Consider the following 26638-nt stretch of genomic DNA (forward strand, 5'->3'; position numbering starts at 1 on the left):
TAATAGCACTACATGCTTGACCGTGATTCATTTGTCACAAGATGTGCAAAACGGAGGATCCTCGCCTTTCAATGTCGCATGGCGGCCTCCTCAAATCTGGACTGACAATAAGAATATGCAGGGTTTTTTTTCATGTGATTTATAAATTCCTTTTTGGGTGTCTCGCTTCTTCTACATCAGATCACGTATGTAAAATCTAATTACTATATAATCTGCGTATTGGATAAGAGACCCGTGAAGGTCCGGGGTAGAACAGGCCTTCAGCAACCCATGCTTGCCATAAAAGGCGACCATGCTTGTCGTAAGAAGCGACTAACGGGATCGGGTGGTCAGGCTCGCTGACTTGGTTGACACATGTCATCGGTTCCCATTTGCGCAGATCGTTGCTTAAGCTGTTGATCACTGGACTGTCCAGACTCGATTATTTACAGACCGCCGCCATATACCTGGACTATTGGTGAGTGCGGCGTAAAACTAATCCCACTCACTCACTGGATAAGAAGTGATGTTACAGATTTGTATAGTGCTGCTTTAGCTGCAGCATCAGTATCAGTATCAGTATCAGTATCAGTATCAGTATCAGTATCAGCCATCGTGTTACCTTTGATTCCAACCAACAAAAGGTGATGACATACTGACGAGTTGCAAGATTATTAGATAACTCAGTGTTTGCAGTTATAAGTGGGTGTTGAGAAAACATTTTTAATAGCCAGCCAAGAAAAGCAGTCTGAAAAGGTTATACATGAATACCTGAAGAAGGGATATTCTGGTAGAAGGGACAATTACTGCTGCCCCTGTTATATAAACAATAAAAGAAGAAGTTGTCATCCATATACTCTTCTTATATATCCATCAACTTCAAAATACCTGTCAAGAATCCGATAGTGCTCTAGTGTGGTTGTTGATGATTATATCGCATTTGTGAACTGTACTTGATATTAGATCCATCAAAATTCACTTCCGAATAATAATATTTTCCAAAGAACTGCTTTTCTCTAGTAAATGCCGTGGTATTTGAAGTTTCTGTATTTTTGGTTTTGTGAATCAGGACATTGTCACTAGTCTTCTGACAGACCATGACTAATGCACCACGTTGAAATGTAGTTCCATGAATAATGAATGATGTCGATCTCACTGATACAGCAAAAATACCCTTTGAAGACAAGCTGAACTGGCTTTCAAATTTAATAACAAGAAAAACGCGTAGGAGGCTCCATGATCTTAGGTGTGATGTGGAAGGATCAGTGATATGAGATGTGAGGTATGGGTGGCTCTCTGATATAAGGTGTGGGAGACTATGTGTTCTGTGATCTGAGGAGCAGGTGACTCTGACAGAGATCTGAAGTGTCGGTGGCACCGTGATCTGAGGGCTAAGGAGACTTTGTGATCTGAGGTGTGAGAGGCTCTGTGATCTGAGGAGCAGGTGGCTCTCTGATATGAGGTGTGGGGGCTCCGAGATCTCAGATGTGTGAGGCTTCGTGATATGAGATGCCAGGCTCCATGATCTGGGTGTTGAGGGGTCTGTGATCTGAGATATGTGAGACTGTGTGATATGAGGAGCAGGTGCCTCTGTGCTCCGTGATCAGGAGCAGGTGGCTCAGTGATGTGAGGTGTGGGAGACTCCATGATCTGAGGAGCAGGTGGTTCAGTGATGTGAGGTGTGGGAGATGTGGGAGATACCATGATTTCAGCTGAGGGAGTCACCCATTTGTCACTTTAGAGGTTCGAGTGATTGTATTGCAGAAACATCGCAAACAAGTCATTGGCGTCATTGACGCGACCCGTGAAGGTCTAGGTTCGAATATTGGCCTTCGGTAACCCATGCTTTTTGTAAGAGCGATGGGGTGGTCGGGCTCGCTGACATGGTTGACACGCCATTGGTTCCCAATCGCGCAGCTGAGATCGATTCTCATGTTGATGATCACTAGATTGTCTAGTCCAGGCTTGACTATTTACAGACCGCCGCCATAGCAGGAATATTACGGGGCGTAAACATTATTCACTCTCTCACTACAACGACGAAGAGTTCAAATTATAACAATGACCCACAACTGATACCGGTATTTACGAATACACTGAAAATACACTGAACATAACAAGAAAAGTTGCCAATGGAAAACATAGTGTCATGAGTCATGCTCTGATTTTCATGTCGTGTTCTGAATCCTGCTTACACGTGGAATGCCACGTGTTGCTGCTTATCTGATTGTCAGGACCACAACTTCACCGGTTTTCTCCGGATATTGGTGACAGTATCCAGTGAGATCGCTGGAAACATCAGTACGGTCATCGACTTGTCTTCTATGGTCTTGTCTTAACCCTTTATATCCAGACGCCGGTGTCAACAATAAGGAGCTCATTGTCTATCTGCCTAGGTCTGCATCCTCCCCACACGGGGATTGTTAATAGTCTACATTCTGCCTGAACGCCTGGTCTTACAACATACCAACATAATCCCTGTGCAAGGCGACTCCTTTTGTCCTCTGTGGACACTAAAAGATGAAACGAAGATGTTTAACAGACTGTATGAAAGAAAACTTGGAGGTAATTGTTATTCTGATGTTGATATTTTCAACATCAAGCACAGCGGAATCTGGAACTAAAAGTGAGACTGAGATGGATGGTTATGTCACTATCCGGAACATTGGCATCAAGTTGTGTCAGCTAAAATGTATTGAACATGGAGCATGTTTGAATTTCGAATACGAGATTCAAACCTTAACTTGTCGCTTATCTACAGGTGAATCGAAGAAGACTGAGATGAAAGAACAATACATTTCTCATTCAAGCAATCATTCAATTGTAAGTAGAATTGGCAAATAATCACGATAAACATCTTCTAAGAAGAATGAGTGAATGAGTGAGTGTGTGAGTTGAGTTTTACGCAATACTCGACAATATTCCAACCATATGGCGGCGGTCTGTAAATAATCGAGTCTGAACCAGGCAGTCCAGTGATCAACAGCATGAGCATCTATCTGCGAAACTGGGAACCGATGGCATGTGTCAACCAAGTCAGCGAGCGTGAGCATCGGATCCCGTTATCCCCTTACGACAAGCATAGTGGCCTTATATGGCAAGCATGGGTTCTAAGAATGATGATGGTAGTACCGGTGGGTAAAATCAAGTCAATCATTTAATAGACCCTGGAAACTTCAAAAACAGTATCAAATATCGTTATACTTAATGAGGCGTCCGTTTGGAAATGTCCTGCTCATGCCATCCATATAGGCTTTCTTGGATTGATGCAAGCTTGGGCCCCGTTGTTCAAAACAACTATATCTTGTGAAGCTTTACCTTCTACCTTGACTAAGGTTGACGTCCCGTTGCATGAATCTACCTTACGTTAAGGTACCCTTAGTTAAATGTGACTAATCTTGACCGCCAAGCTTGTAGTATAGACTTCATGTGTTCTTATCCTGGGAGAAATTCAGGAGCGAAAAGGTCTTTGTACTTAACTAAGGAAGGGAAGTCCCAAGTAGAGCGCAAGGTTCTTCTGACCAATTATAAGAGGCTTTGTGGACTGATGATATTTTGTCCTGGAACCCCTGCCATATCACATTATGGTGGCACATAAGTACATAAACGTACTAGTGAGTGAGTGTATGTGTTTTTACGTCGCTTTTAGCTATCTTTCATCAATATCACGGCGAGAGACACCAGCTATGCGTTTCCCATATTGTACCCATGTGGGGAATAGAACCCAGGTTCGGAGAACACTTTAACCACTTGGCTACCCCACCGTCCCGATAAACCTAGTAGAATCTGTACTGAGCAGATAACTGCAAATATCACATATTTTTGTTTTACATTTTACAGCTTTCTAAATGGCATTGTGTGCTCATGCCTTTTGGCCGTGGGAGTCATGCCAATAAACTCTTGCCAAATTGGTATAATGTCGGTTATACAGTCATCCGGTTGACGGACATTCTTTTTGAGAAAGTTTCCATGGTTTAATTTGTTAGGTCGTTCAAATTTGGTTAACTGTCATTTAGAAGCGTTCAAAGATTTACCCATGATCCTTTTCTGATTCTGACATGGACGTGATCTGGCACTTTATACGATGGTAGTTCTTGCTGATACACCTCAAGCTAAAGCAAAGCCTCTCAGCTATATCCCCACGCTCTGAAGAGAGTGAGTGAGTTAATATTTACTTTCATATCGGCAATATTTCAGCCATATCGCGACGAGAACAAGCTACTTTTACAGGGAAAAGGTTAGAGTTTTTCAGAAATATATTTAAAAGTAGTAAGCTATCTGAAAATGAAATAACTGCAGACAGTACCAAATACAAACGGGCTATAGATCACCAATAACTGAAGTTAAATAACCATACTAAAGTCAGTGGGGACTTGCTGTACTTATGCTACCCGCATGGGCCCTCGTTCTGAAATGGAATTACAGCGCGAATGCATAACAAAACAATATCATCAAGGAGAAACCACACCTGCTGTCTCAGGGCATGACTAGGAGTTGCATAAATATGGATCCCCAAATACTGTATATGCACAGTCTTGTTATATTGATTACACCTCAGGTGATTCGGGTAAGGGTTTTCATAATATCTGGAATCCTTTCAGCACAATTGAATCTATTTGGGAAAATACTTCAGCAAAATCCCAGTCATGATATATTACGTAACAGTTTCTAGTCCTTCACAGTTCTACGGAGACCGTTGCAGAGATATTTTTTCATTTCAGTTACTTGACAGGTTCTGAAAAATACCTAGTGAAGTATAACATATACATGTGGTTATACATGACATATATATAAGAATGTAAATCGTATGATACTAAAAACGAAATATAATCTTACATAGTTCTTTCTCTTGTTTGAAGTTGCCGACTAGTTCCAGGTGCAGCCAAGACTTGCGGTCTCGGATTTAGATGTGTGGTGACTCGGTCTGGAAAGGCTGTTTGTGTACAAGGTAACGGCTGCTCAGTTCACTTGTTCACTTGTAGAGGCCAGCATCAAGGACGATACTTGTATTATCAACAGACGTACATTTACAGTACTATTGCAAGCTATGGTGTTGCTGGGAACGAAAATAATGATTTGGAGAATAAAAAGGATAAGATAACAAACCCTTGATATTCCTGAAAAACTCACATGTTCGGTTTTGTTGACTACAGTGTCCCAGACCGATTATACCTAATGATTGCCTCCTCCGCCAGTTCACCTGAGGAAGGTTCACATGGAACCAGCCAAATCTTCTTGACGTTTTCCTCTTTTTCTTTATTCTTCTGTTTGGGGGTATTGCTTTGATTTGTTTTGGCCCTTTTTGTTATTGTTTTCATTTTGCCATTATTTTACATTTTCGTGGGGTGACCTGAAAAATGACGGGCCTGATATATAGTCTCCTCCGTAAAGGATTGCATGAGTGAGTGAGTATACGTATGGTCTTGTACGCCACTTTGTGCAATATACCAGCAATGTCACATCGGGGAACAACAGAAATGTTCTTTACACAATTGTACCCATGTAGGGAATTCGAATCCGGGTCTTCATTGTGAGGCGCGAACGCCATCAAATACTAGGCTATCCTACCTCCAAGGATATGTATGAATATTGCTTGATGATGGGGACAGGTCAGGTAGTGATCACTCACCGAAACACAAACCCTTCAGAATGCCACAGAAGTCAGTCAGCATCGTGTATGCACACCAGTCCATCAATACAGGCACTACCACAACTACACACAGGAGATAATGCCAGATATCTGATCGCAAGAAATGCTGGCTGAGACAGGGACTCATATTTGATCCTTGTAGCATCTTGCAGATTCCCGAGCATATTCAGTGTAATTCTATCCAATGGTATTCCATTCTAAATTCCCAGTTCTGTATTTACTCGACCCGAGATGATCGTGTACAGCAGACAGTTATACACCAATTCTCTGTATAGCGGAACCTGCATTTTCATCAGACTGTGACTGGCCAAGGGAATGTTCACTTTTCTTGATTTGTCCATATTCAAGGAGGTGTTACCAGTTAAAACTTTCACAGAAAGTCAAGGTTATTGGCTCCATTTTACAGAGATTTGGTGTATAGCTGCTAAAACTCTCCCATATGTAACAGGATTGCCTGGAGACATTTACACTTCCAAGCAGACTTGGCAATGAAATGATTGTGCCACTTTCCAGCGTTACACTGACTACGTTCACAAGTCCAGTAAAGAATTCAGGGTGATTTTACATGTGTTTCGCTTGTAGATATGTTGTATTTATCATTCTATTCAATTTTAATGCAGGATATTTACTCCTTGGCTGTGTATAGATATGAAGACCTGATATGAAAGCTCAAGTAGGTTTAGAAACGTTTTCCGTACAACAAATATTCACGTTACAGTCCCTACTAGTAGCTTATTTATTTATTTGTTAGTCGGGTTTTTTATTGTCTCTTTGTTGTAAGGAATGAAGAAGTAATTGATGTCATTGTATCATAGTAATATGCCAAATCTACAGATGGCAACCAGAACTGCATTGGATCATCTCCACCAAATAGCACTGACAGCCATGAATCTTCAAACAGCCTCACACTTCACGGTGCTTGTCGGGTGGGGGACCTGGATCGGGTGGTAAACATCCTATCTCGGAGTGTGGTAGACGTCAACAGTAGAGACGAGGAGAAAGGAAGGACACCACTCATGGTGGCAGCATGGAAGGGACAGGAACGGATATTTGACCTTTTAGTGAGAAAAGGAGCTAATGCAACATTAGTGGATGATAAAAGCCGCAATATCCTGCATTGGGCCTGCACAGGAGGTCATCCGGACATGGTGGAACATGTGCTCACAAGGTACAGCATGTATATCAACAGCAGAACAAATATCGGAGTAACACCCCTGATGAAGGCTGCTTATCATGGACACACAGACGTGTTTGATTACCTCGTGTCTGTCGGAGCTAATGTGTCACTGGTGGATAACGACGGCGACAATTTACTTCATTTTGCTTCCATGGGAGGACATGCCAACATGGTAGAGCACATTCTGTCACAGGACTTTGTGAACATTAACAGTAAGGGGAAACATGGAAGGACACCGTTGATGAGAGCAGCGTATTACGGAAACAGGAAAATGTTGGACCTGTTTGTGAGGAAAGGTTCTCGAATTTCCTCAGTTGATGATACTGGAGAAAACATACTACATTTGGCTTCTATGGGGGGACATCTGGAGATGGTGAAGTACATCCTGTCACATAACATGGCAGACATCAATGCCAAGGACAACGATGGCGACACCGCAGCCATGCTAGCCAAGCTTTATGGACATCGTGCAGTGTATGACTTTCTACAACATGTTTAAGTATGTGGTCACCTAACCTATACTTTGGTGAGTGATTCATTTGTTTGATAAACTGGTGGTTCTATTCACTTTGTGTAACCAATGTGTTGTGGGTTTTTTTCACACATTATAACATTTAATAACGAATTAGTTTGAGTACTCTCTGTAATTAATGAGATCTAATCAACATGTGAATTTAATTACCTCATTTTGTCAAAGACATTGTCTTTGCCCAGTTAGTGAAGGAAATCATAATGGTGTGTGTTTGAACCACTCGTGTGACTACTCGTGTGACTACTGTGGCTATACATTTTAACTCACTCACTCGTGTGACGAATAGTGATGTCACAGTATGTTTGGTTGACTTCTGTGTATGACGTATGTGTGTATAGTTGTATGTTCAATAGTATAACACAGAAGGAAACTGAATCACCTATACATCATGAGCGCCTTAATAGAGGAAATGCAATGCGTGAGCGTACATGTACAAAGAAAACAGTCGTTAAAACTGGGAATAGAGGGAGTCATTTGATACTCTGCCGTTGCATTATTTTCCATTTTCGAACCTTTTAAAGTTTATCTAATATGATTCTGCTTGTTTACTTTTTGACACTTTTTGGCGCCAATTCTGTTATATGGGTCATGAACATGGGGAGCCAATTGTATTCAAACGTGCTGCGAAACAGCATATTGATCCAGTTTTGTAGGTATTGGCAAATCTGTTGCCATGTTCTTAACTGTATCTCGGGAAACTTCAATTGTACTGAACATATTATGTGCTTCTGAAGAACATTACGTTCAATAAAATATTATAGAATGTGCTTCTTGTCAGTTTATCTCTGCAATGCATGCGTCTATCTCAGCTTTATGGCTAAATGTAACTGGACAACCTATTAAGACTAGAATTATTGTTACCTTGAAGTTTTCACAGGAATATCCTAAGTGAATATTATTCAATTTTCATAATATATGATAACTGTGACATCTAGTATGAAATAATAATCTAGATAACAACGTCTGCAAAAAATCTGAGTGAATTCAGTTTTAAGCCGCACTCAGCAATATTCCAGCTGACGGCGGTCTGTAAATAATCGAGTCTGGACCAAACAATCCAGTGACCAACAATATGACCATCGATCTACGCAATTGGGAACAGATGACATGTTTTAACCATGTCAGCGAGCCTGACCATCCGATCCCGTTAGTCGCCTCTTACGACAAATATGGGTTACTGAAGACCAATATTCTAACCGGGATTTTCACGAATCCCCGGACCTGCAGCAAATGCATAAAGAAACCATAATAATTAAAGTTATGGAAATGTGTAGAGCACGTTTGCAGTGAAACATCAGTGACAGGAATACTCTCAGCACTAGTTACGTGTGATGAGTGAGTGAGTTAATATTTATCTTCACAACTGGGGATGAATAGAGTAGTACATTTCCAGTGTATAATGGCGATCGGCTCAAACCTGTTGTGTGTGGAAACAGAAACGGGTGACCATGAATGAGGCAGTAAAGAAGTATGTATAAAACAAAACAGGCGCATTAATATTGGTCGTCAGCCACTTGTAATCAAGATGTAAATAAACTGAAATGAACTGAAATTGTGTGTTTCAGGAGGTGCTGAAGTGTGAGATCCTGATAGCTGTTTGGTGTTTGCAGATTATCTACTACATTGTCTCAGGAAACAGTTAAAATAATCACAAAGTCAAAGTAATGACACGAATATTTGTCAAGGGTAGTCAGAAACGTGAATAATGAGTTCGTGATTTATGCCCTATGTTCATTCTCTATTCTGGCACATACCTCCTCCGGGTGAGGTCACGTGATGTCTGCTGATCCTTGATAGCCCGGAACAAAGTGTAAGTGGTTTGTTTGTGCAAGTTAGTGAAAGCATTTTTCCAATAATCTGGAGCTGTATCGACAGGTATCCTCTGATCTTGTGTTCACAATACTATGTTCATTTTCGTCCTAGACATAGCCTCTCTCCATTGTCTCTTGTTCGAGATTTACATGACATGAACATTCAACCACATCGTAGTCGATCAACGGCAGCTTAAGGCGATCGCTTCCGCACACCGGAAGATGCTACAAAAATTGTCACCAGACATGAAACAGGTCCTACGAGTATTTGTTATTTTGCTGTTTGTATTTTCTACATCCAAAACAAGGCAGTGTGTAGATCAGACGACTAAATCTGTGGACGATGGTTCGATGACTATCAGGAACATTGGCGTCAAGTTGTGTCAGGTAAAATGCATTGAACATGGAGCTTGTTGGAATTTTGAATATGACATTGAAACTCTAACGTGTCGTTTACCGAGGGAGGAACTAAAGAAATCCGAGAAGAAGGCTGGATTCATAAGTCTGTCAAAGAATCACTCCAACGTAAGTAACTTTGGCAAACCCTTCCAAAACCAGCCGGTATCTCTGAGTCCATCGTTCCTTTTAGATAACACCATAACTGTGTGTTTATCAATCACTATGAAATACTGATGACACACCTTTGATGTAGTAGTTCAGGTTACTGGAAAGACAAGTCAATTATCTTAAAATCTTGAAACGTAATAAGTACAGAACTGAACTGGACATCAAATAACTGCCATTGCGTCAATTCTATAAATGTCATCCACATATCCATTAAGCTGATTTCACTGAGGACTACTATGTACCTGATCAGTCAACTTCTGAGTTATAACGCTCTCTGAAATCATTGTCGTAACAGCATGTTCAAAAGGTGTGATCATTTCTCAACAGGAGACAGTTGTCAGTTGGAATATTTGTTTTACCTCATTATCAGGCTGTCTTGTGGATGCAATTGTCAGGTACTTGATGCAGAGATGTACATTTGTATATATGTATAATTGACTATCAGACCTTTATGGAATACCTCATAAAGCACTTATAGTTAATCCGAAAAGAAATCCGACTCGTATTCATGATGAAAGATCATGGAAGATAATTAAGGTTTCGTCTATTGGGATGTGTACTTCTTAACAAAATATTCATGGTTTCAGTAGAGTATTTTCTATGCAGTGTGTGGAGTGTGTGTGTGTGTGTGTGTGTGTGTGTGTGTGTCTGTGTCTCTGTGTGTGTGTGCGTTTGTGTGTGCGAGCATGCGTGTGAGTGTGTGTGTCAAATTCATGCCCGAGTGGATGCATGATGCACATGCATGTCGATTTCAATCTTGCGTTTGTGAGAACTTGCCCTTTCCACAAGCAAAAACATTCCTAACCTAAAATCTCAAACAGTTCTTTACCTGGTTAAGCACACTATACGGCCACGATTCCTGTTTTCCTCCAACTTGACTCCCACTGTATATATCTGAAAAACATAGTGTTACGGTTAAGAGTTTACCGTGACAACAATTTAAGAAATCCCCTTGTAAACCAGCAAAACAGAACAAAGACAAGTTGTTTACGTTCACATTCTATTGTTACGAGGGCAAGGTATACAAAGTCACAACGGCAACCAGCCTATTTATATATAAACTAAGTCATTCAAGAAAGTTCAGGCACAAACAAACATCGTCAACACTGTAGAATGCCCTAGAATAAGTCTCCCGGAAGTAAACATCGAAAACTAGGAGCAGGTAAATTCCGGAAAATCAGAATGCTGAAAGTGTTGACCAGATATTAAAACGTAATGTGACCCATAATATTTACTATTCAAAACACTAAACATTGTGACCCAATAATAATTATTACTGAATTAATAACAAAAATATACAGAAAGTACACTCATAACAATAGGGCCAAATACTCCACTGATACTTAAAGGTCCCTTCCAGTATTACGTGTCTTTTGCCTTTTAGTATATACTGTAATTCGTGCTGTTCCCGAGGTAATGACAGATACCCAGTGAGCATATGGTTATACTTTTGTAATACATAAACATAAATCCCTTCTACATTATAGAATCCTACAGACCAAAAGGCTCCGAGAAACACCGGGTTAGATTTGATCTCCATCAAGTCCTTCCTGTCATGAAAGGTGACTAACAGTATTGGGGGCTCCCTGACTTGGCTCATGCATGTCCTGGGATCGATGTGTATTGCTTACATCGGTACATCGGTACTTGATGATGATGTTAATCACTGAATTGCCTGGTCCGGAGTCTGACATAAGATTGTTGAGTGTACCGTTAGACAACAAACCCACATAGTATTCTCACGGTCCTTCCTTTTTTGTTTGAAGGTCACGACCAGTCGCTGTACATCCAAGACTTGCACAGTGGGGTTAAGATGTTTGTCGACCCGATATGGACATGTTGTGTGTGTAAAAGGTAGGGGCCAGTATTTTCGACATTTTCTGCTGTGTGCTCTTGGGTCTTGCTCTGCAACAGTTCTATGTTATCAGGCAGACATTAATGTATCGGGGATCGGATACTCCAGGGCGACCATGCATATGATACAACCACTAACCCAGTCGTTAGTCATGCTCACGTGTTTTATGTAAATGAGCGGCAGATCAAGGCATAAGAAGATAATGGGTGGACAGATGACTATGTTCGGTTTATCTAAGAAAGACCAAGGCCCCTATTTCAGGTCAGGTCCACTCAACTGTACAAATCAGTACACTTCAGTTTGGCATAAGTAAGGTTCAGTCTATGCATGTCATCCTGAATCTGATTCTATCAGACTCAAGAATATAGGACCGTCCAAACAATGAGGACTTGAAAACGGAAATTCGAATTGTATTCTTCTGACGAAACCTGATTGAAGTTATATAAGATGTAGCAAAATGTGACATGCAAATGCTCTCTCTAAAATGTACTATTTACATTTTGGTAGGTGTCATAAAGGTGTACTTTATAAACACAAAGTTATCTCCTTTGGGCTCATAAAGGTCTTAGGCATTATCGTTATTACTGGCACAATCTAGTGGAAGCTGGTGTCTACATCAATGGTAAAATCACATTGATTATGTAACCATCGTCTAGAAGCAATACCATGTATTTGTTGCCCTTCAGTAAAGGACACGGGTGTTTTGTATATTTAGACTGTTGTCACAGTAATAGTTTTAACGATTTGTATTAATTTGTAAACAATAATTGCAATTGACAATAATACCATATTTTTTCTGGATTGATGGGGTTTTTTTTATGGTTTTACACCAAGTTACGATTCTTTTTTCTTTTTAGTTTTAGTTTTAACTTAAGAATCGACTCATATATTCTAACAATATTATGTCATCAGAACGGTTTTTGAGCAGGCTGGTGAATCTTCACAAGAAAAGTAGTGTGACCGATGCCCATTACATTTGATGACGTCACTGTGAGATAAAAACACTGTTGCTTCTGTTGTCAACTTAATAACGTGTTACATTAGAAAACGGGTAGTATTAGCAAACATGTTTTCTGTAGTTAATGAAGCTAACAAAGTAATGTCATTCTTACATGATAGCATCTCTACCAACAGATGGCAAGCAGAAATACCCACAGGGATCACGGACACCCCAAACTGACAATCAGGAGACCTCCGGGGTCGTCTCACTTATCGATGCATGTAGAAAAGGGGACTTGGAGCTAGTAAGACGCATCATGGCCTGTTGTGTTTCTGACGTTAACAGCAGAGACAAAAAGCATGGTACGACACCACTCATGGTGGCAGCATCGGAGGCACACAGGATGATCTATGACTTTCTTATAAGACAACGAGCTAATGCTTCACTACTAGATAATTATGGTAACAACATCCTGCACTGGGCCTGCACTGGGGGATGTGTGGACATGGTTCAGCATGTAGTCACTGGCTACAGTATGTATATCAACAGTAGAACTAAGGCCGGAGCAACTCCACTGATGAAGGCTGTATGTCATGGGCACATAGACGTGTATAGATATCTTTTGGGTATCGGAGCTAATGTGTCACTGGTGGATGATGCTGGTAACACTATCCTTCACTTGGCCTGTATAAGGAGACAATTAAAGATGGTAAAGCACATCTTGTCACAGGAGGTAGTCAACATTAACTGCAGAAACAAGCTGGGGAGGACGCCACTGATGATAACGGCATACAGTGGAAATATGAAAATGTTTGAACTGCTCGCGAGCATTGGTGGTAGTGGTTTCCTTAAAGACACTTTTGGTTCAAACATACTACACCTGGCCTCTTCAACTGGACGTTTGAAGATAGTGAAGTATATCCTATCACATAACATGACAGACATAAATGCCAAGGACAACATCGGGTACACAGCAGCCATGTCAGCACAATCCGCAGGTCACCATAGAGTGTCTAACCTCCTTGTGTCAAAGGGTTGTCCATTACAATAGGTGCAGCTGTGAACTCGAAGCTTTGTTGTAATACAGCTGGACGGGGATTTATTTGTTCTACACACATTTTGCTATACCTACACGTCAGTGAATTTTTGGGTATGTTTTGTATGTAATCAAAGTGTACCATAATGTGCTAATGGCGTTTTGGGATCATGGCACTATTTCTAACTGATACTGATTTGTCAACTGTACGTTGTATTTTAAATACGCTTGTGGCAATCAGGTAGCAAACGTTGGATATTGTCAATGGTACAAGAATCTGTATCGAAACGTTGCACTCACGTAACAATTAAACTTATCCAGAGGTTGATGAACAATTACTGCAAAGGTTGTCACTGACTAACGAAAATTGATAGCTTAAGTAAGTATCCATGTCTTTAAATATTGTTGAATAAAATATCTTGAAATGTGTGTCAGACACCTGTATCTCTTCATGGTGGGAGAATATGGAAATATATTCGAGTGAGTTTGATGTGCCTTAAGCCTGAAGGCTGCAACAGGTATATCGCGTACAGCGGTTTGACCTGAAGATGTTCCAATATGTTGATAAAATTAGGATTCGAATGGTTCAACAAAATTATCACTTGTCGGTATTCGGAGTGTGTCACAAGAGAACTAACGTATATGGCACTGCTGCCATAAATCTGGCTAATTTAAAATGACTATACTTGGGAAAGTATGGGGGACCCCTAGAAACGTCCTCAGAAATGTGCCCAGCGGAGTGAAATATAAGCACAGTGTTTACGTTGAAAGCTGATTAGTTATTTTACATATAAAATTTGGAAAGTCGTGTTTTTTAGAGTAAAGATTTGTTAGTGAAAACACTCAATTGGGTCAATGAGAATCGTTGTATAGAGAAACGCACTTGTGTATATGAATCATTCGTCGTTTATGTCATCAATAAAATCGTTTAGACAATAACATTCCGTTAGCTATGTTCCTTATAATGTCAGCACGACGGTACATGCACATATGTCATATTTGGGATTTCACTTTCTTAGTAAAATACAAATTCTAGTACTAGTGGAAGTAGCGGTGGCTGAGCGGGTGAGGCGGCTGACTCTGAGGGTGCGGATTCGAATCCCGGATGGGACTCAACCAAAAATATACTAGAATTTGTACTTTACTATGAAAATGAAATCCCAAATATGACATATGTTACATTTGACCACTTTCTAAAGTGGCATTGTGTATAGAATATTTTTTGTGATTTTGTCAAACAGTCACATAATGCCATAACATATTTACTTAACTCATGTTCAACAGAATCAGAGGCTTTTCCGATACCCCAAAAGAATAGATATGCATTATCTTCATAAACTTCTAGCAGACTGACCAAGAATGGCTCTGTTTTGTATACATCCTGCTTTCCTCTTTGTCGATTAGATAATCAGTTACAGTCTTAAGCATGTAAGCCATGGCTTTTGCAACCATATGTCTAACGTTGTCGTCTACGTTTGGGAGTTCATGATCGAAAAAAATAATATCTTTACGAGTTGCTGCTAAGGTAGATATCATAATAAACAAATATCTCTTTAAGTATTACATTTTCCACTTTACTAAAGAGTCATCATTTCTATTTAACGATAATAGAACACTTTTTCTTTGACTATCTCTTTCTAAGTTAGTAACAAAAATAGCGTGTGCCCTTTTCTGCCCATCTTACTATGGATCTGATAAACACACTTTCACGTTTCTCTTCATACAAAACTTTCAGTCCATCTGACAAGTGTTACGTTTATAAATGTAAATGACAAAAGGTATAAGAAATATCCTCAGAACCAGCAAAATAGAATACAGACAAGTCTATTTTCAGTAATATGTATTGAGCAAACAAGAGGAAGATACAAAGAATCACAATAGAGGTTTCATGTACTGTGCAACTGAATCAAATCTAAAGTAATGGGTCACAAATATAATATCGTGTGGTCAGGCAGCGGTAGGTCAAGCGTTGACGAAGAGACAGGCACATGACGTAGGTCGAATAATGCACTTCAGTTATCCGTGTGTGTCGTCAACACAGCAACCAGCCTTATATCTAGACAGTCGCTGATTCCTGATTATTCGAGCACTGTGCGACCACATCGCCAACAACTTAAAACTTTCTCGCAGGTTCCTTGAAGTAAAAGCAAGAAGTCAAGATAAGTAACTCTAAAGCACTACCTTAAAGGCCTGCCACTAAAATACTAAGAGCACTGAACATTGTTGATACGAAATATGACCCACAACAACTATCAGTCAAAACAATGTGACAAAATGATAACAATCGCTTAATCATTAACACAATTTACAGAAAATACACCCCCGTAACACAATTCTTTAAGTTTTAGTACATTATCCTCTCTCTGGTTGTCTATTAACATATCCCCTAAAGTAGCTACTTCTTTTATGAGCCTCTTTTCCTCTTTATGGGTATTTTTTATTGTTTATGTTTATTATAATCTCTACTTTATAAGTTGTATGCTTCTCTCGGGGGTAATATGGTATGATGTACTTCTCTTTGTAGCAGTGTCATCACTCGCCTGGTAGATGAATTACCCTCTCGAGAAACATACAACGTTTTCATCTTACCGCCATGTTAATGTACAAAATATTATTTTATTTTGAAGATTGCAAAATGGAGTCTGCCTCCCGACTTTCGACTTGACTTAAAATCAGTGAAACATATTCTGACAAGCTTAAAAACTGCTTTAAAAACTGGGGTTTATGTTTAAGTTTAGTGGTTGCAAACGATTCAATGTATAAAATCGTGTAAATGAAGCAGCGAAAGTCGATAAAAATTGTGTACAAAGTGAACTCAAAACCAGCTAATTAAACGGTTTTCTAACACCGTGCACTGCATGCGTCCTATTACTTCACATAAAAGTAAAATCCTCTTTTGAGATTTTGATAATGATTCGCCGAATTCTTCGATTTTGTTATCATGGCATGTCATCTGATATATTTGATTATAGATAATTTCCAGGAATGCTTCCGCCCACAGGATGCGTCATATTACCACGTCTTGCGATTGTTAGAGATACAGCATCTGGGTGGAGATTTCCGGTCACCTTGGCAGCGGGTAACATTTATTCCAGTTGTCACCCTCTTCTGAGGAGTGCACGGGAACCTGTTACAGCGTCAATGACGAGCGAAATTAAATTAGTTGACATGAAGTTAAAAAAAATATTCATAGTTACAAACTTGATCCTTTCCCATTCTGGGAGTGGGTTATTGAGTTCGTCATCTACATGGTCTAAATAATTACTTATTTTGTTAACATAAGCACGTGATAGTTGATCTGGTCTTCAAAAGGTATCTCGAAAGAAACTAACTAATGGTATGTATTAATTCTAGGTTTAACTGTACCAGATTCGATATTTTTGTACAAGGGGGCACAATATTCAATCACTGACTGAATAAGTAAAACGTTCTTATGAAAATTAAGACTTCTCCAGCATCGAGTAAACTATATTCATCGATTAATTCACGCAGACTTCACTGAGCATCGTTTAATCAAAGACCGTCCTGGGAAGGATCGTTGATTGGCATTTTGGAAGATGCTAAATGATGAATATATACATTTTCCTGGCAAGAACAAGCCCCGAAACTGTGTGGTCAAGAATAAAAAACAAGAAGATGTAAATCAAGGGAATTCTCTATATTCATCACCAGCCATAATAACGCTACGATTGGACTTATAACTTGGACTGAATGATATTCTATTTAATTCGGAAAAACTAATTGTCCCTATCTCTTATAATATTAGTGACCTAATTATTAATATCCTGGTAATATGTGCCATTAATTTTAATATTCACTAAATCAAGGGACATATTATTCTAAAAGATTTTATATATTTCATTAATACCAGACACAGCAACTGTCCGCCCTCCCGTGATTAAAAACAATATCACAGCCCCATTGATCTATCCGAAACCTTTCATCATCCACATAATTAGGGGTTTCTTGGATAAAATAAATGTCTGCATTTATGTCTATCAAAAACTATAAAATATCCCTTCTTTTCTAAGGATTTCTTAGACCCTGGCATTTAGAGATTCTATATTAAGACAAACAGAACTATTTTGAGAACAAACATAACTGATAAAATATTGTTGTACATGCCACATCAGCGAGACACTGCAGAATGTTGTTGAATAAGAAAACTAAACTGGCCCCCGCTGCTAGGTGTTCGATGTATGTTCTGCCAACCAGCCTGATTTATAGACCAGATTTATTGCTCTGGATGAGCAACACGTTTCTGGTGTTGTCACAATGACACATGTACGGAAAATACACAGCCAGTCCCATACATACTGAATGCTATCGATTATACTGATAGTGCAACCCATGACACAAACTGCTTTCAGTGTCAATTTGCAAAAGGTGAAAGTGGAAAACTTTAAAATAGTTTGGTCGTTTTTACTTTTTTAACAAACAATGCAAGGATTTCACGAGGTAGTATTTACTGGTGAACTGTGCACAAACGGAGGAGTTGAGCATTCCTTGTATATTCTACCCTGGTGTCGTGACCCTGGAGCTATACTCTAGGGTATTTAATGCCTCTTGCAAAAATACAGTTTGACAATAAGAAAATATCAACAGGTTATCCTCTTGAGATAATGATTCGCCGAATTCTTTATTTTTGTCATCATAGCATGTCCTTTCATTATCGATAATTTCCAAGAATGCTTAGCTATTTTCTTCCTGTATATGCATATATACTTCAAACTAACTAGAAGGAAACATATTCGCTTTGACCTTTTTCTATTAGTTACGTTTCTGTAGCATGTATACTTGTGCAGTGTTGGTAATGGAGCCGAGCAGGACCAGGGTCCGTATTCTTGAAACCGTCATAGCCCTAAAGAATTCTTAACGCTGATCGTAGCCAATGTGTTAAGATCGGGCTCAAGAAGTTCGTAGGGCTACGCAGGTGTCGACATAGCTATCTAGATCTAAGTAGAAGACACAATGGTGTAGACCAGTTGATCGAACAGGGATATGCATCGTTTGTTGTCAGTCTAAGGCACTTGTTCCTGACTTTTCAGATGAGAAGTTCACTTAATGAGATGACAAAAGGGGTTCTCAGTCTCTTGCGTTGTATAATCACGATGAAGTGACAAAGGTGGTGCATTTGGTACGTCCAAAGCAAGACCATTTTGAACGGTATCATTTGAAAAATGAAAGTGCCAAAAGAGTGAGAATATTTGTCAAATGTAGTCAGAAATAGATCTGGATTTATGTTTCTTATTTTTTGTTTAGGTACATATCTCCTTTCTGTCACGCAGTTTCTGAACATTTTTTTAACGTTACGATATAATCTGAGTGCTTTTTCCCGGTTATCGTAGCAGCAGTTGCTGTGGTATCATTTTGTGATTATCTGTGGCAGTATATTTCACTGGTCTTATCGACATGTCTTCTGTGTGGTCTTGTGCTCAGAGTATTGTGCATATTTTCTACCTAATTGTTTCCATTCATAGGCTTGTCTTCGACGTGTACCAGAACGTGAACATTCACTCCTCTGTGAACACTGCAACATGACACAAGGATGTTTAAGTTGTTTAAGTTGTTTAAGCGACTGTAAAAAACAAATCCTAAATGTATCAGTTATTCTGCTGTTTTTATTTTCCACATCAAGTACCACGGACTGTCGACCTGAGATGACCGAGTCTGTGATGAATGGTTCTGTGACTTTCAGGAACATTGGCATAAAGATGTGCCAACAAAAATGTATTGAACATGGAGCATGTTTGAATTTCGAATACAACACTGAAACATTAACCTGCCGTTTAACAAGAGATGGGTCAAGGAAGACTGACGAAGGATACATTAGTCTGTTGAAGAATCATTCCAATGTAAGTACAATTACTCTCTGATAAAAGCAGGTTTCTTTCACAAACACTTGCAAATGCAAGTCAATTGCTAAGCTTAAAAACACGCCTGTAACCTTGATGCGGGCCCGACATCATTTTCATTACTTTTGCATCTAATTCGAAACTGCATCTGACAAATGCGCTAAAGGTATCCTTCATATCTTTGATAGGAAGACATGATCAAACGTTGTGATATTGTCGGGATATTTCATATTCACCCAATTATCATGCATATTATCATCTGTCACATAATTACCAGTATTTTATGCGCAGATGTATATGTGTTACCGATATAGTTCTTACTCCGATCGCTGGATTGAGATGTTGAATGTTTTGGAGTATCTAGTTTACATCTCACTAAGCTAAAGTTAAGTACCTTATTTGGTCTTAGAAGTTATTCTCTTTCGTATGCAAAACGAAAGAACCATCAGTAAGTAGAATTCAGTTAGTGCCTGAGGGGATGGGTAATTCTAAATATCTTACCCCATCAGTATCATATAGGAACAGTGATTAGAATGGCTTTATTGCTTAAAGCTTATATAGTCTAAACTCCAAACATATTTAAAACAAATATAATTTATTCATGACATAATTTATAATATACATTTCCGATTGCGAAAACAACCCAAATAAACATTATTATAAACATGCAATCGTAAATCCAAAGTGCAATATTTTGTCCTTCTGTTGCCTTCCCTCGAAAAGAAGCAGCCGTGATACCGAACCCAATCAGAACCTATGGGCGTGCACTGAAGTATAACAAAGACTTTCATTGGCTGCTTTATCGGTTAATATGCTGAGTTGTATGTATATAGAGATATTGGGTTTTGTAAATACATGCTTATTTTTTCTACATTTGTGTTCGATTCAATAAACAAATACTGAGATGGTGAACTACTGCGTGGCAGGAAACTGTCGTTCGTCCAAGTATAAAGCAGAACTTGAAAGTGACAGCGGTTTCTGTCCGATCCGGTGCATCCGAGAAAAATGCAGAGCAGCATAGCTTTTGAACCACTTCCAAGCTCGGGTGAAATTAGGGAATCGTTTTAACTCCGATTTCACGGGCTTCTTCCTTCACATTAGTTTTCAACTTTACAAGTTGAATTTGCATATTGATAATTTGTTGTAAGTCCATACCTGAAAGTATTAGAATCTTGAAAAAGCACCCACGAGGATCCCCGTTAGAACTGGTCTTCAGCGACCCATGCTTATTTATCGAGGCGATAAATCGGGATCGGATGGTCCGGCTCGCGACTTGGTCAGCATTACATGATAAAAGACCTCGACGCATTTTTACAATACATCCTGTTTTAGATTGGGTGCCATAGTTTACCTCTTTCTTAACAGATGCTGAGCGCTTTTGCCGTGGTGAGATATCTGCAGGATTTCGTGACCAGTTCTTCTTACAATTCCACCGCCATGAAGGTGGATCACCACCCAGTATAACTTTTTGAGTGGGTTTTTAGTTAGCAATATCATTGCAACATCACGGAAGGGGGCACCAGAAATGGGATTCGCACATTACACATGGGTGGAACCCCACTCCCCCGAAAAGAAATCCCCTGAGGATCATTTCTCCCTTACCTTTGGACTTTATGACTTATTATTAGCTTCTGACCTGAAATTTCAGATACATGTATTTTCTCGTAACTTTAGGTTCCTTTCAAAACGTTGACATTTCAAATATCTTCTCGTCACTTTATGTTTCTTTCACAAATTTCAAATTCAAATATTTTCTTGTTACTTCAAGTTTCTGTCAAAAACGCTATTTCAATAATTGTCTCGTTCAATGATTATTTACTCGTTTCTTCAATTATTCCCTCGTTCCTTTAACTTTCTTTCAAAAACTTCAAGTGACGAGAAAATACACGAAGCAACACCCAAACATTTCAAGTTTTGGAAAGAATTTTTAAGCAACGAACAATACTTGAAATTTCGAGAATTTGAAAAAAAATCAATTGATTCTCGTTTTTGACTGAAACTTGAAGTAATGGGAAAATACTAGAAACAGCGAAAAACACAGATGAAACAACGAGAAAGTAATCGACTCAAAGCAAAATTATTCGAAGCAATTCTAAAACACCGAGAACATACTCTGAATAAAATATTGGATTACCCTTAAAACTATAACACAAGAACCTATCAATAGTTAAGGCAGAATAGCCTTTCTTAATCTTTAAAAGATTAAACGATCTCTATTTTCTACAGAGCTGGAAATTAAAATGTTTTCTATTTTTAGGGTATTGTATTTATTGTCTATTCCGAAATTGTCTTTCTTCCTTTTTAACCTTTTTTTATTATTCTCGAAGTAATAATACGTCTTTAAAACTCATTTGTTGTCAAATGAATCAATGCTGAACCTGATCAGCATCAATCTGATACCAATACCATCTGGCCCCGATTTCTCGAAACAAACTTAAGTCTGAGTTTTGACTTAAGTCTGAGATTTTTCTCAAATTTGAGAAAACACTTTTCACAGAATGAACTGAAATCGGCACAAAACGCAAACTATATTAAACAATTGAGTTTCGTGGATAGATTACTTAAGGTGTTTGGGTTTTTATATTTAGAAATGCAGTTGAGTTAAAAATTCAGCTGTTTCAAATTGTGAAACTCAGTTTGAGATTTGAGTGAAAACTTAAGGTTTTTTTTCGAGAAATCGGGGCCTGATGTGAATCTAATATCAATACAACACTATAGAATATACAATGAACAACGCCTGTGCACAACAATCCCTGTACATAACAACACTTGTATATAACAACACTTGCACACTACAACAATTGTATATAGCAACACTTGTACATAGCAACACATTTACCTAACAACAACTGTACATTACAACACCTGTACATAACATCTTTACATTACACCATTTGTACACTTATGCATAAGAAAACTTTTACATAACAACGCTTGTGCATTACAACATTTGTACATAACAACGTGTGCAATACAACACTTGTACATAACAACATCTGTACGTAACAAAGAACGTATCGCCATGTTCCTGTGTTTGAAGGTCTCGGGTTGTGGCTGTACAACCAGAACCTGCAATCTCGGGCGACGATGTATAGAGAAACGATCTGGTAAAGCTGTCTGTGTACGAGGTAAGGTTTGATCTTATTCACTGTCTCTCCCATGTAATTCTTCAAACGTATTTATAAGTTATAGACACGTACACACATTCACTCACTCACTCATGGCCGTATACACACTCACTCACTCAACACAGACACATAGACACGCACACACATTCCCTCACACACACGTAGCTGCATACACACGCACTCACTCCACGCAGACACATAGACACGCACACACATTCACTCACACACTTGTAGCCGCATACACATGCACTCACTCAACAAAGACACATAGACACGCACACACATTCACTCACACACTCGTAGCCGCATACACAGGCACTCACTCAACACAGACACATAGACACGCACACACATTCACTCACACACTCGTAGCCGCATACACACGCACTCACTCAACACAGACACATAGACACGTACACACATTCACTCACTCACTCGTAGCCGCATACACACGCACTCACTCAACACAGACATATAGACACGCACACACATTCACTCACTCACTCGTAGCCGCATACACACGCACTCACTCAACACAGACATATAGACACGCACACACATTCACTCACTCACTCGTAGCCGCATACACACGCACTCACTCAACACAGACACATAGACACGCACACACATTCACTCACACACTCGTAGCCGCATACACACGCACTCACTCAACACAGACACATAGACACGTTCACACATTCACTCACTCACTCGTAACTGCATACACACGCACTCAACACAGACATATAGACACGCACACACATTCACTCACTCACTCGTGGCCGCATACACACGCACTCAACACAGACATATAGACACGCACACACATTCACTCACACACTCGTAGCCGCATACACACGCACTCACTCAACACAGACACATAGACACGCACACACATTCACTCACTCACTCGTAGCCGCATACACACGCACTCACTCAACACAGACATATTGACACGCACACACATTCACTCACACACTTTTACAGACACATGTACACACACACAGACACAGACACGCACAAATATATACACACACAAAAACAAGTTTGTATCACAGAGGGTTGCAGAAGATTATCGACAAGATTTGGAAGTTTCATGTCTTTGTGACCTGCCAAGCCATGTAAGAGGGTTAACAGCTTTAATCATCCAGCCTGTAAAAATCTAGACGGAAAACAAGAGCCTAGCGTGCAGGTGCATGTGTGTGTTTTACTGTGTCTGTTTATAGCTTCTATTCTAATTAAGAAAACACATTGCCTTTGTGGACATGTGACGTAAAACAGCGTCACATTATAACTTATAAGTGGGTTACATCCTTGATGGTGTCCTAATGCAATGGACGGCTCTGGTACATTGATGTCACTTTACTATTATTATATATTAATCTACAGACGGAAAGCAGAACTACCCCGAGATATCTCCACCACCCAAAACTGTCAGTCAGGACACGTCAGAGGACATGTCACTTCACGATGCCTGTAGAAAGGGGCACCTGGGACGAGTGAGGTGCATCCTGTCCCGGAGTGTAGAAGACGTAAACCGTAGAGACAAGAGTGATGGAATGACACCACTCATGTTTGCAGCTCAGACTGGACGAATACAAATATTTGACCTTCTCATTCAAAAAGGGGCTAATCCTTTCCTTGTAGATTATTATGGCAACACCATTCTGCATATAGCCTGCATGACAGGGAACATGGATATGGTGAAACACGTTGTCGTAGAAACTTGACATCAACAGTATATCGAAATCCGGAAAAACACCCTTGATGAACGCTGCGTATAAAGGCCATACAAACGTGTTTGAATTTCTCGTGAGTAGAGGAGCTAATGTATCACAAGTGGACAATTCGGGAGGAAGCATCCTGTCCTGGGCCAAGAAAGGGGGACGTACAGTGATGGAGGAGTATGTACACAAATACCTTAAGGGACAACTCCCCTGAAGATATTGTATATCATGAACAAATAGACATATATATTATCTTGCTTATGCGGAAACCAATGTGTTACTGGTGGACAGTGACGGTAGTAAAATCCCACACGTGCCCAACATAGGGATACATCTGATGATGGTTAAAGTTGTCCGGTCACAGGACAAAATTAGCATTGACGGCAGAGTGAGTGAGTGAGTGAGTTTAGTTTCACGCCGCATTCAGCAATATTCCAGCTAATATGACGGTGGGTTGTATATAATCGAGTCTGGGACCAGACAATCCAGTGATCAAGACCAAGAGTATCGATCTGCGCAACTGGGAACTGATGACATGTGTCAACCATGTCAGCGAACCTGACGACCCGATCCCGTCGCCTCTTTCGACAAGCACAGTCGCCTTTTATGGCAAGCATGGGTTGCTTGAAGGCCTATTCTACCCCGGATCTTCACGGATCCATTGACGGTAGAGTGAAGTACGGATGGACACCATCAATAATATTGGTGGACACGGATTTGTTTGAACTGTTTGGGAGTAGAAGTGGTGCACGTGCATGGGGTGTCATTTTTTATTTGACGGTTTTCAAGGGCAAAAAATCACTGTAGACCATTAATTATGAAAATAATCTTGCGTCAGACAAATTGAAAAATGAAGTTCCCCTACTGTTTAAGAGCGTATTTAATTCGTACCAATTGGTTCTAGATTGAATCAATTTGATACTAAGTGTTCTTCTGGTAACAGACTTTGATAACATCAAATTATTATGGTCAAAGGTATTGATGAGAGAAATGGGCGTAAAAACATTTTGTGCAAACTATGTTATTCAGGTTATTTAAATATTCATTTATTCAGAATACCAAATTGTTTCAGTAAGTTTTCCAAATGTTCTCTTTTGTCTGTTAAACGTTTTCACCTATCTGCTCTTATAAGTGTGCTAGGAAAGGACCCTTAATTCCAAGTGTTGTCAATATATGTTCATTACATTCTCCTAATGGTCATCAGATGTTCCTTTGTACATATGTACGTTGGTCATAGGTCAATAGCAGACCAGCGACGGATTGTGCTGCAGGTTGGCCGAAGGATGCCATCCATTAACGACTACATCGACGATGAAAACGTCCAGTGTCCTGCCTGATGTGGAGGTCTCAGCATCGGAAACATTTGACTCTCGGTCAAAGTCAAAGTCAAAGTCAAAGATGTTTATTGTATTTCAGGCCTCCAGTCCATATACATTGGAGTTACATGCATTAGACAGTGACATACAGCTTGAATACACACATGATGTTAACAAAATGTCACGCTTAGACATTGCATTGTGAATGTATTGTGATAGTTTCAAGTTGATACAGTTATCATAAGTAGACAGGAATGCTAAATGCTACAGTAGGTGACTTGGAGACGTTCAAGAAAATGCACCTGCTAACCAATATTCAAACCCGCACGGTTTCCGTATGCACTAACCATATCCACTTTTTATGTGATTGTATTGTTGTGTACACCTCGGGAATGAACGAGGCCAATTGCACTACCGCGTCAAAACAGAATACTGTCACCTAAATAATTAACAATGGACTTTTACTTGTTTCCGTTCAAAGAGATACTCTGTGAGTCCACGTTCAGAATACTTACACAAGTTTGCACATTGGACTTTTACTTGTTTCCGTTCAAAGAGATACTCTGTGAGTCCACGTTCAGAATACTTACACAAGTTTGCACATTTTGTCCGAGTTAAACCACCCTGTGAATAAGCAGCTCCTCTCACGAAGCAACCATAACAAAGGATAACTTAACTCTCATCTTTTAACATCGCACTAAGGTTACCTTAGTGACTTACGACCACCTTAGTACTCTGTGAAAGGAGGCCCTGCGTGCTGTTGTACAAAACAACCTTACAGCTAAGAGTACCTTAAGTCTATGTTAAGCCATAGGAATTCCGGTAACCTTTACGCTAAGGTCGCTTTGTACAACGACACCCTGGTCATTTAGTCTAAGACACCAATATCAAATAATTAGGAAGGTGTTAACAGTGAAGTGACCAGAGTATACAATACAGTTCCTCCTTTGGTTGTTGAGAAATGTAGCCGGAGTCTTTCACGAGAGAGTGGGTTTATTTAGGTCTCTTTTGGCAATATTCCAGCAATAACATGGCGGAGGGACACCAGAAATGGGACTCACACAT

At 39.7% G+C, this 26638-nt stretch overlaps 1 protein-coding gene across 1 annotated transcript; it reads left to right on the forward strand.

Annotated features, from left to right (window-relative positions):
• The first annotated feature begins 5578 nt into the window (after window positions 1-5578).
• Window positions 5579-7305, forward strand: LOC137294599 (ankyrin repeat, PH and SEC7 domain containing protein secG-like). The gene is made up of 2 exons (XM_067825688.1): window positions 5579-5588; window positions 6464-7305. Exons 1-2 carry the CDS (start codon window positions 5579-5581, stop codon window positions 7303-7305), a joined length of 852 nt encoding a protein of 283 aa, XP_067681789.1.
• The last annotated feature ends 19333 nt before the right edge of the window (window positions 7306-26638 follow it).

Source organism: Haliotis asinina, chromosome 1 (assembly GCF_037392515.1).
Source record: "Haliotis asinina isolate JCU_RB_2024 chromosome 1, JCU_Hal_asi_v2, whole genome shotgun sequence".
NCBI lineage: Eukaryota > Metazoa > Mollusca > Gastropoda > Lepetellida > Haliotidae > Haliotis > Haliotis asinina.